Genomic DNA, 12,500 nt, shown 5'->3' on the forward strand with positions numbered 1-12,500 from the left:
AGTGACGATTTAAATTCCTGAAGTGTAAAAGAATTTTTCCATAATATATGTCATAAAATATCACCCTAAGAAAAGTGTATATATATATATATATATATATATATATATATATATATATATATATATATATATATATATATATATATATATATATATATATATGTGTGTGTGTGTGTGTGTGTGTGTGTGTGTGTGTGTGTGTGTGTGTGTGTGTGTGTGTGTGTGTGTGTGTGTGTATGAGAAACGAAAATTTGTTAAATGTTTTGCACTCTGGCAGCATTTGTCTTTTCTTTCTATTGAAGATATGAAGATGATTATTAAATTTTACATACTTCTTCTTATATTGAAGATTCACTTACATTTTGATTTACGTTCCTGTAATCCTATCGCTGCAATTTCACTGGAAATTGCAACGAGTCTTAATTATCGTAAAACAAGTGGCCGATGATCTCTGATTCCAGACGGCTTATTAAAATGTAGTTAAGGAAATTTTGGAGTCAGGTTGTTTGGATATACGTGAAAGTGTTCTTAAGAAAGAACTCTTTGAAGTCAGCTTCGAAGTCAGGTTTTCTCGTGAATGCGCAACACAGTTCTTCAGAAAGAACTCTTTGAAGTCAGGTTTCTTTGGATGTTGGTGAAAGCGCATCACAGTTCCCAGGAAAGAACTTACTCCTGGGACTGAAAGGAAGATGTTTGTTCGATACCGAGTAAAGTCAAGCTAAAACAAAAACTAGGTGTGAGAGAGAGAGTTTGAATAGGGAGGAGAAAATGAGATTAACTTCCGTGTGCAAGAGAGAACCAGAGCTGAAAAATTGGGTAACAAGGAGGAGCACTGAGCTTAACAAGAAGGAGCACTGAGCTTAACAAGAAGGAGCACTGAGCTTAACAAGGAGGAGCACTAAGCTCAGCTAAGCAACTGCACAAAGAGAGACTATGAATGGTTATATTAAATCAGTTTCATGTGGCTGTAAATTCTTTAGCTGCAATGATGGTATAAACAACAGAAATTGATATTATATTGCGTGGATGCGCACAATTATCAATGCTTAAATTCAAGCTTGTTTACTAAGATCCATTTTTAAAGAGGAAATTGTATATAGGAGGTAAATTATGTGAATATTGAAGGAGTTTTTAATCACGTGAGAGTGTTGATGTTGTTGCAGATATTGTTAAAGCGCGAGAGACTATCGTAGAGGAAATATGTTAAAAACAGAGATTTAGAAATAGGTAATTCACGTTTTAGGAAAAGGGTTATTAAGAATTATATGCGTAATAAGAACGATGATAGCAATTTGTTAGACTACGGACAGAAGATGGATGGTTGACTTCTAAAAGTACAAGTATCGAAAGGAGTGACTTGCATGTATGATAATTACTTACAGGCAGCTACAGTAAGAGAAAGAGGAAAGTAGAGTGCAGTGAGGATAGTGTCAGCGGGGTAAGAGTAAAGTGAGAGCACATGAATTAAAGAAGAGGTCAGTAAGTGGGGCACATAAGCAATTCTTGAAAGAAAGGCAGATTGAGAGAATCCTGGTAATGAGGAAGAGGATAAGGAAATATTCTGTAAGTGTGTGAATTCAGTACTGGAGTAAACAACGGGAGTTTGTGGCTATAAGAGAATGAGTGGGTGCAGGAGGGAAGGGGAATGACTGGTGGAATGACGAGGTAATGTGGATGACGGGGTATGGGGAAGTTAGGATATGAAAGATTTTTGCAACTGAAGAGAAGATAGCATAGAGAATACGGAGATAACAAGAATGGTCAATGGAAGGGTAAGAAAGAGTAAAAGGAGAACAGAATGCAGGAGTTATTTAAACAAAAATGAGAGAAAATATTAGATTGAAAGGAGATAGACCTGCAGATAATATTTTGAATTATATGTGGGTGATAGATAGATAGATAGATAGATAGATAGATATATAGATAGATAGATAGATAGATAGATAGATAGATAGATAGATAGACAGATAGATAGATAGATAGATAGATAGATAGATAGATAGATAGATAGATAGACAGATAGATAAATAGATAGTTAGATAGATAGACAGATAGATATGTAGACAGATAGATAGATAGATAGATAGATAGATAGATAGATAGATAGATAGATAGATAGACAGATAGATAAATAGATAGTTAGATAGATAGACAGATAGATATGTAGACAGATAGATAGATAGATAGATAGATAGATAGAGAGAGAGAGAGAGAGAGAGAGAGAGAGAGACAGAGAGAGAGAGAAGCAGTTATATCATGCATGGGCAAAGAGGAACAAGATTTGTTATCAAACAGGAAGATCCAGATGAGTAACGTAACAAGCTTAGCAGATATTCAGTTTAAAAATATTGTATTATATATTTTTATTTCTACCAGTACATGTACAAGTACATGTACAAGTACATGTACAAGGTGTACAGACCATAGCTGACATCAGTGACATACTACTATATAGAAAGCCGCTTGTTATGCTGAGCATTTCCCGAAAATTAGGTCAATTTTGTCCCAGGATGCGACCCACACCAATCGAGCAACACCCAGGTACCCACTTTACTGATGAGTGAACATGGATAACCGGTGTAAGGAAACACGCCCAGTGTTTGTACCCTTGCCCGGAATCGAACCCGGACCCTCACCGTGTGAAGCGAGAGCTTTAGCCACCAGACAACAGGCCACCTTCCTGAGATGGATTAATGACTGAGATCACAGGATATATACACAGAGAGGCATATTTATCTCAGCGTATATACGCTCAGAGTTTACTCCCTAGCGTAGAGATCGAAATATTCTTGTCCGGTGGTAGTGGACAGGTTACGCGCAGCCTTAATGGCCCAAATATAGTCGATAGGCTTCAAACCCTGTTTATCAACCCACCGACTGCCAGGCTGATATCTTGCCGGATATATATCTGTGAAGTGGGTAGTGTTTTTATTTAATATGCATATGGAAGGAGGGGAAGTGTCTGAAGATTTGGAAAAATTAATGCATTGTTAGTTGAGAACGAGCGGGGAAGAGAGAAGGTAAAATTTACACAGGAATAAATAGGAATATACTAGGTAAACAGAATGATAATGTATTACGGGAAGAGTTTGTGAAAAGACTGAGAGTGGTTTTTCCACAGGAGCAGAGAGAGAGAGAGAGAGAGAGAGAGAGAGAGAGAGAGAGAGAGAGAGAGAGAGAGAGAGAGAGAGAGAGAGAGAGAGAAAGAAAGAGAGAGAAAAGAGAGAATCTGGTGCGTGCCAACCAACCCTAAGTATTAGGAAGCTAGGGATGGAGTACAGGAAAGAGGCAAATAAATAGCCTTTAGTAACCAACTTAAATAATCTAAGACAATAAATCCATGGGTAACGAACCCGGGATAACGAACCCGGGATAACGAACCCTGGGTAACGAACCCGGGTAGCGAAACCGGGATAACGAACCCGGGATAACGAACCCGGGATAACGAACCCGGGATAACGAACCCGGGAAAACGAACCCGGGATAACGAACCCTGGATAACGAACCCGGGATAACGAACCCTATACGATGAACTCAATGCCAAAAATTACAATTTGCTGATGCCAGACAAAAAACTAAATCTCAAAATAAACCCCTCCCTCCCCCCCCCAAAAAAAAAAATTCTGCCATTGTGAGCGATAACTCTCGAGAATAATTTTTCAATTCTCATGTGTCAAAATTCTTTATATTATATACATCTCGTTGTGCCGTTATTATTCGTGTATTGCAACTGATAATTTTTTCCCTCACTGTAAAAAAAAAAATAATATCGTCATTAATATTCGTTTCTCTGTATTTATTAAATTTTTAACTTTCAATTATTTATCCTTTTATAATAAATTTTATCAGATGTTGATAATTAATTTTATATTTTTTATTTTTATTAGCTTGTAACTGATGTTACTTATTGATATTTTAAAATATATTTGTTTTATTAAAGTATATAAGTATATATATTTGCTTTTAAATTATTAAAACTTTTTATTATCTATCTATATGTCGTGCTGAATAGGTAAAATTAGTCAATTAGCAAGAACTCATTTAAAATTAAGTCCTTTTTAAAATTTCCTCTTATACATTTAAATATATATTTTTTTATTATTTATGTTAATGTAAAAATTAATAATTTTGTACCAAAGGAACCTTAGAAAACTTACCTAACCTTATAATAAAAAGCGCAATTTAATTTAGTCTAATCCAACTAAATATATTTTAGATAAGGTTGCAGTAATTTAATAATAAACGAACACAATGAAATATATTTTTTTCGTTAGGTTCAGAATGATTTTTGCGAAATTATAGCATGCACAAATTTTCACTTGCCTTATTCGGAAAGATGAGCGTTGCTGTTTAAGCCAAAATCGCAAGTTTTACACAAGCCACATGGGAATGGAAATCTTTTAAATAGGATCCTTTGCACTCTCGTGCGTCATCAGGAGCTATGCAAAGTTGCAAGTCTAGCAACGGTAGGAAAAAGTAAAAATTCTCTCAGTAGTAAGATGTATAATGCAAATTTATACGACCTCTTCCATGTTCTTCTTCACTTCTGCTCCTCATCTACCTCTTCCTCGTCCTCCTCCTCAGCTTCGTAATCTTAGTCTTTCTAAATTAACTTCATTAGTTGCTGTGTGATAATTCAGGAATGAGATGAGGGTGAATGTGATAGACACAACGTCAAGTGGTGGTAGCAAATACCTGAGAGCACTGCTGGTGCTACTGGATACTGACAATGTTATTATAACTGCGTGGGGGGAAAATCTGCGAGGCTGGGAGAGAGAGAGAGAGAGAGAGAGAGAGAGAGAGAGAGAGAGAGAGAGAGAGAGAGAAAGACAGACAGACAAACAGACAGGGTTAGAGAGATTTGTTCATGCGCCTAACCACATACACACACAAGATGCACAACACACAAACACACACACACACACACACACACACACACACACACACACACACACACACACACACACACACACACACACACACACACACACACACACACACACACGTAAAGAAAGCATTATCTTTCACTGTGAAAGCGATTATTCAGAGTGGAGACTGCTTATCTTATGCTAGCATATGCGAGGCTCCTTACAAATACAGTGAATTATCTCCTCCAGCTGCCTCGTTCATTGGAGATAAGCAGAGAAGCAAATCCCAGGAACACTCTCTTTATATATTGTTTTTGAAAGCTCTTCTACCGTTTGTAATAGTGTTTTGTTTGGTGAGTTCTACCTGTAGGGCTCGGGTGTGTGTGTGTGTATGTGTGTGTGTGTGTGTGTGTGTGTGTGTGTGTGTGTGTGTGTGTGTGTGTGTGTGTGTGTATGTGTGTGTGTATGTGTGTGTGTGTGTGTGTGTGTGTGTGTGTGTGTATGTGTGTGTGTGTGTGTGTGTGTGTGTGTGTGTGTGTGTGTGTATGTGAATGTGTGTGTGTGTGTGTATGTGTGTATGTGTGTGTGTGTGTATGTTTGTATGTGTGTGTGTGTGTGTGTGTGTGTGTGTGTGTGTGTGTGTGTGTGTGTGTGTGTGTGTCTGTCTGTCTGTGTGTCTGTGTATATATATTTTATGTATGTGTGTTCATGTGCATGTATATGTGTATCTGTGTGCGTGTATGTGTGTGAATGTAAGTGTGTATGTATGTGTGTTTATATGTATGTATGTATGTTTGTATGTATATACATGTGTGTATGTATGTATATATATATGTGTGCGAATGTATAAGTGTGTATGTATATATACATGTATACCTGCATACACACACACAGCTTTACCATCATTGACTCTAAACTGAAAAATATATCCCAAAATTTCCAAAATATTTCAACGAATATATACTTTTTTTTATTTTTAAAAGCAGGACGATTATTTGCATTGTATCAGAAAATTGATCTATTAAAATGCGGGGTTTTTTTTTAAACCAGGACTTAAAATTACTAATCTGAAAGTTGTGTCAGCCAGGAAAAGTGAAGCTCTCAACCCAGAATTTTATTTCCTACTGTATTCCGGATCAGAGCCAGAAATTTATTCGAATAAATTACCCGTCTTTGGCACCCTGTATGAATACATTAATAATGACAATAATAATAATAATAATAATAATAATAATAATAATAATAATAATAATAATAATATCAATGATAATCATAATAATAATAATAATAATAATAATAATAATAATAATAATAATAATAATAATAATAATAATAATAATAATAATAATAATAATATCAATGATAATCATAATAATAATAATAATAATAATAATAATAATAATAATAATAATAATAATAATAATAATAATAATAATAATAATTCTATAACAATGCTTTCCTGAAGACAAATCAATGTTAATTTCACATTGCCTAAAATTTTATTAACAAAAATAAAATATAAAAATATCCCTATTAACATTTTATTATATTTAGCTAATTATTATCTTTATTTCTCCTGCCATTCAATAATAAACCAGAATTTCGATATGTCCAATTATCTTATCTTTATATATGATAATTGTTACTCTAATAATTACTTCAATAATTACTCATTTTGTAATTGGCTTGGTAATATAATTTATAATCCTACTTCTTGCACTGATTACTAATTAATTCTATTTATCTAATAATTTGCCTCCTTAATTATATCAGAATCGTAGCCAATAATTCCTGCTAATACCTCTTCTTGGAATTCAGCAAATTCTGTATGGTCTGTATCTGTATGGAAAATGTATTTCTGAATTGAAAGTGTATTTGTGTATGGAAAGTGTGTTTCTTAATGGGAAGTGTATTTCTGAATGGAAAGTGTATTTCTGAATGGAAAGTGTATTTCTGAATGGAAAGTGTATTTGTGTATGGAAAGTAGATTTCTGAATGAAAAATGTATTTCTGAATGGAAAGTGTATTTCTGTATGGAAAGTGTATTTCTGAATGAAAACTGGATTTCTGAATGGAAAGTGTTTTTCTGAATGAAAAGTGGATTTCTGAATGGAAAGTGTATTTCTGAATGAAAAGTGGATTTATGAATGGAAAGTGTATTTCTGAAGAAGTGTATTACAGAGAAGATCCTAAGATTCGAATCTTTCAATACGAAATACAACACTTTTGGTTATTTTCATAAATAATGGTTGGTTGGTTGACTAGTTTGTTAGTTAGTTGGTTGAATGGTTGGTGGTTGCTTGGTTGACTGGTAGCTTGATTGAGTTGCTGATTGGTTGGCTGATTAATTTGGTTGATGCTTTGTTAGTTGGTGGATTGGTTGGTTGGTTAGCTAGGTGAATGGTTGGCTGTCTTCACATGGTCCTGTTGTCTTCAAACAGGGCATCATTGTCTTCTACAGAGCTACGTTGTCTTCAACAGGGCTCTGTTGTTTTCAACAGGGCTCTGTTGTTTTCAGTAGGACTCTGTTGTTTTCAAAAGGGCTCTGTTATTTTCAACAGGGCTCCGTTGTCTTCAACAGGGCTCTGTTGTTTTCAGTAGGGGTCTATTGTTTTCAACAGGGCTCTGTTGTTTTCAACAGGGCTTTATTGTTTTTAACATGGCTCTGTTGTTACCAACAGTGTTCCTGTGTCAATGTATATTAAGTCCGTAAATTTCACAGTCTATCAACTGCACGAAGGCCAGGATATACACACCAGTGAGGTGTGTATATCCTGGCCTTGTATATACACTATGGCCTTGTATATGCACTGTGTGTATATGTTCTCTGAATATACACTGAGAGCGTACTTTAAACCCTACTTAGGGATGAAAGAATTCTTGAGTGAAGGTGTACAGGTAAGATGTAGCCGACACTAATGACCCTCGTGTAGCTGATAGACTTTAAAACCCCATTAAGGTTGCAGTTCTTTTGTACACAAGCAAACAAGGATACGTCAGTGCGTAAAAGTTAGGATTATAGTAAACTATCAGTGTATATACACTGACAGATGTATATCTTCGCCTGTATATACTCTGTGATGTATATTCCTTTTGGTGTATAGATTAATAAGCATAAAATGAATCTCGCCACTGAATTGTTGTTTTTAATTGTATAGAAAATATATATGTATGCATGCGAGCTACGAATATTAATGTGTATATTATATAAATCTAGCAATAGCTCCCCACATCACCATAAAAGCGACACGACAGTATTAAATCCAGATTTAAAATGGGTGTGACGTTTGTGTATTCGCCTGTTTGTGGTTACAGGGAAGGACGGGGGTAGAGTTTCAGCTCCTGGCCCTATCATTTGCTGGGCTTACTTCTAGCCTTGTGGGCTCTGTCGTGCCTGTTCTTAAAGTTATGTATGAAGTCTGCCTCCACTATTCCTCCTTCATCCGGATCATTCCACTTCCCTAATAGAGTTTGCATGGAGGGAAGATGGATGAAAGGGTTGAGTACTAGCTCTTAATCCCAAGTCTTAACTCTCGATTGAGAAACAATTCCTAACATCTCTATGACTTGATCTGTGTGTCCTGAACTCCCAACTGTGCCCTTGTGTACCCGTTCCCTGCCTCTCCAACAGTCGATCCCTCTCCAGCGTCTCCCCTATCAAATATTCCGAGTATTTTGTATGTCATTATTATGTCTCCCTCTAGTTCGTCTATCCGCTGCCTCTCACACACTGTTGCATAAGGGTTAATAATTAATATATTGCGGGTATGATCAACATTGCCAATGAAATCGAAAAATTAATTAAATTCAGTAATTAGTTTTCAATTAAAAGTTAATTAAACATACAAATGGGAAGTTAAATACGGAAAAGCAATTGATTCCTCTAAAATAAGGAGGTAATACTGTCTGCCTGACTTAACACAATGTAAGAAAATAATTACAGAAAATACTTCTTGAAGTAATAGTGATAACGGTAACAGTAACAACAGTAATAACAGTGGTAGTAACAGTACTACTCAAAGTATCATTGAGAACAGTAATGACAGTAAAAATTAAACTCAAAGTAACGGTGATAACAGTATTAATAACGGTACAGCAACAATTCTGGTTAAACTAACAACAACAGTAATAATAATAATAATAATAATAATAATAATAATAATAATAATAATAAAATGTGCTGGAAAGTAACAGGTAAAGATGGATCAAGATAAACAAGAAAACTTGAATCTCGGAAGATGTGGAAGTCAGTCTATGTGGAGGTGGGAGTCAGCCTATGTGGGGGTGGGAGTCAGTCTATGTGGAGGTGGGAGTCAGTCTATGTGGAGGTGGGAGTCAGTCTATGGGGAGGTGGGAGTCAGTCTATGTGGAGGTGGGAGTCAGTCTATGTGGAGGTGGCAGTCAGTCTATGTGGAGGTGGGAGTCAGTCTATGTGGAGGTGGGAGTCAGTCTATGTGGAGGTGGCAGTCAGTCTATGTGGAGGTGGGAGTCAGCCTATGTGGAGGTGGGAGTCAGTCTATGTGGAGGTGGGAGTCAGTCTATGTGGAGGTGGGAGTCAGTCTATGGGGAGGTGGGAGTCAGTCTATGTGGAGGTGGGAGTCAGTCTATGTGGAGGTGGGAGTCAGTCTATGTGGAGGTGGGAGTCAGTCTATGTGGAGGTAGGAGTCAGTCTATGTAGAGGTGGGAGTCAGTCTATGTGGAGGTGGGAGTCAGTCTATGTGGAGGTGGCAGTCAGTCTATACGGAGGTGGAAGTCACTCTATGTTGGGGTGGGAGTCAATCTTGGTAGAACTGGGAGTCAGTCTTCGTAGAGGTGTCAGTCACTCTTTGTAGAGCTGGGGAATCAGTCTCACCCACAACTCTTCTTCAGTGCTGTCAACTTTCCAACACTCAACCTTCCAAATGTCAACCACCCAACTATCAACAGCAATGGGGTCACCCACATTCCCATTCCCCACGAAACTCGGTCAACACTAAATTCCACAATCTATTCAAGGCAACATGTTTGGTTTATTTACATTAATATTATGAAAGTAGTTGCGCCATTAACAAGGTTGTATTAAACACAAATCACAAACACACACTTGGCACAATAATCAGTAGGAAAAACACACGTTTATAAATATTTCTCCTCTAATTCGTGTCTTAGTTTAAGGTTTTTAATTTGGATTAACTACCAATTACCAGCACATATGTGTGTGTGTGTGTGCGTGAGTACTCACAGGGTGTGTGTGTGTGTGTGTGTGTGTGTGTGTGTGTGTGTGTGTGTGTTAAATGTTTATCCAAAATGAAGAAAATTGTGAAAAACTAATTTTTAAAAAACGGTAAATGGAAATAAAAGAAAACGGGGAGAAAGCATTGAGAGAAAATGGGAAAATAAATGTGAAAGAAAATGAAAAACAAATAGAACTTTTCAATGGGAAACTCAGGAAAGTGTGAATTCATTTATTTAATAAAATACAAATTACGATCATAGCTAAATTATATACCTGAAACTGTATATCATTAATACATAGGAATTAATACATATTATGGAAAAAATGTGCGAGTATACAACACAATAAATATTTTTCAGAATTTATTAAAAATACGCTTCAAGGAGACTCAAAGAGTGAAAACACACATAAAAACAATATACTTCAAATGTTCGAAGCATAGTGAGTGAATATACTTATTTGTAATATAAAACGGAAAGCAAGTGTCGGTATATCAGTAAATCAGTATACTTCAACTGCCTAAAACAAACAGTAAATCAATATATTTCGAAAAAAAGATCCATTTCGAAATGCAAAAAGTAGGTAAATAGATCCACGTCGATCACCGGAATTGGGTAAATAAATGCACTTCGAGCACTGAACACCAAAATACATTTCGAACGCCAATGAGCAAATCTATTTTTGAACACCGAACGCCAGAAGAAACAACAACGTTATTTCGAACGCCAAGAACGATGGCATAAAAAAATCGAACACCGACTCCCATCGAATGCACGAAATTGGAAGGCGTCCAGTGCCTGTTCCTCCTTCAAGAGACAGGAGAGGAGAACGGAAACAAGCATCCTGCGGTACTAAGAAAGACGAGATCGCACCAGCCTAAGAATGGATCCTGGGAAGATTTTTCAGATCATCACCAACAGCACTCTGCTGGGTAAGTACCGCTATGATGTGGGATTCTGGGAGTGAGGAAGAGAGACAGGGAAGGAGGGAGGAATGTGGGAGAGGGACGAGGGGTGTGAATTGGGCTTGTGGGAGGGGGTTGGATATCGAAGGAGTGTTGGAGGGGAAGAGAGTTTGTTGGAAAGAGAGTGGGAATGAGTAAGGAAGAGAGATGGAGGGGGTGTTTGTTGTGCAAAACAAGAGAGGGGGGAAGAATGTGAGTGTAATGTAAAAGAGAGAGAGAGAGAGAGAGAGAGACAGAGCAATAAATCGGAAACTAAGATATGCTAGACCTATAACCATTCTCCAGTAAATTATCAAACACAAGATCTTGAGTCTTGGGGCCCAGGAGTTTGAGCCTTGCCACGCAAGAGCTTAATCTTGAGAGGCCCTTAACTTTGAGGACCCAAGAGCTCAGGAGCTTGAGCCGTGCACAGCCTCGCCAAGAGGACAACCTGAAACCATAACACATAGTGGAAATCAATAATTAAATCCTTCTCTTCAGTTAACTGCGACTTACACCGGAAAATTGAGAATAAAATCAAACTTTCCATCTATTTAGCTGCTTGATAATGGTCCAGGACCGACCGAAACCTCGTCTAAAGTTTCCTCTCTACGGAATGAATTTGGGACCTGTTCCATCCATATTCTTTTTTACCAGTTAATGGCAGATGAATATTTTTAATGCGTGGCCCAGTTTTGTGGTGCCACTTGAAAGATACATGAACAGTGTCTCTGTACGACGTTTCGCCCCGCTGTGCTAGCAAAAAAAAGTAACTGAATAAAAAGCTTTGTTTCTGAAAGCCACGGCAAAGAACTTTCACCTTTGGTAAATAAAAGAAAATTGGTGCATAGTAGCGTAAACAAAATCTTGTCTGTAAGTGCATTTCTAGTAGCACTTGTGGTCTTATTTCAGATTATCTCACCTATAAAAGTTTTGGAAACAGAGGCGTAATATCCACGAGTAAGAGCAGAGACACTCCAGTTATTGTTTGGGACTACAGACCTTGATGCCTGTGCAGAGCTCTTGATGCCGAGAAATTCAACCTCTCCTCCGCTTCGTTGAATCGAACTTGATTGACCTCAGTTTCCCCCCAGGGGCTGTATTGACCACCGACGGGGAGGGGGTTGAGGACTTGTTGTTCATAGATGTGTATTTGTACCAGTAAAAGGTTGGCTTAGAAGGCTTATTGGCTTTGCTTATTAAAAACCTACCTGGATTTTCTAAGCTACTGAAGCTTTCATCCAGAGAATTAAATTCAAATAAATGCTGAAAGAGTATTATTGCTCTTTTTATATTATGAGCTTTAAAGCAGAAAAGTGAAATCAGGCAATATATATAAATATTCCATTAGCTGATGAAGCAAATATTATCTGATTGAGCGAGTCTGATAGTCACGTTTATTAATATAATAAATCTCAGTACTGTTGTTGCTTTTACTTGGTTTGTATCCTTGTTGAGTGTATTTATTTCAGTA

General features: G+C 36.9%; 1 protein-coding gene across 1 annotated transcript in view; it reads left to right on the plus strand.

The window, feature by feature from the left end:
- The first annotated feature begins 10,483 nt into the window (after positions 1 to 10,483).
- LOC128693151 (putative neural-cadherin 2) overlaps positions 10,484 to 12,500 on the plus strand; it is a 360,314-nt gene continuing 358,297 nt past the window's right edge. The window contains exon 1 of the mRNA XM_053782623.2: positions 10,484 to 11,014. Coding sequence (XP_053638598.2) covers positions 10,966 to 11,014 — 49 coding nt within the window. The 5' untranslated portion in view covers positions 10,484 to 10,965. The remainder of the gene's footprint in view (positions 11,015 to 12,500) is intronic.

The sequence above is a fragment of the Cherax quadricarinatus genome, chromosome 28 (assembly GCF_038502225.1).
Source record: "Cherax quadricarinatus isolate ZL_2023a chromosome 28, ASM3850222v1, whole genome shotgun sequence".
NCBI classification, from domain to species: domain Eukaryota; kingdom Metazoa; phylum Arthropoda; class Malacostraca; order Decapoda; family Parastacidae; genus Cherax; species Cherax quadricarinatus.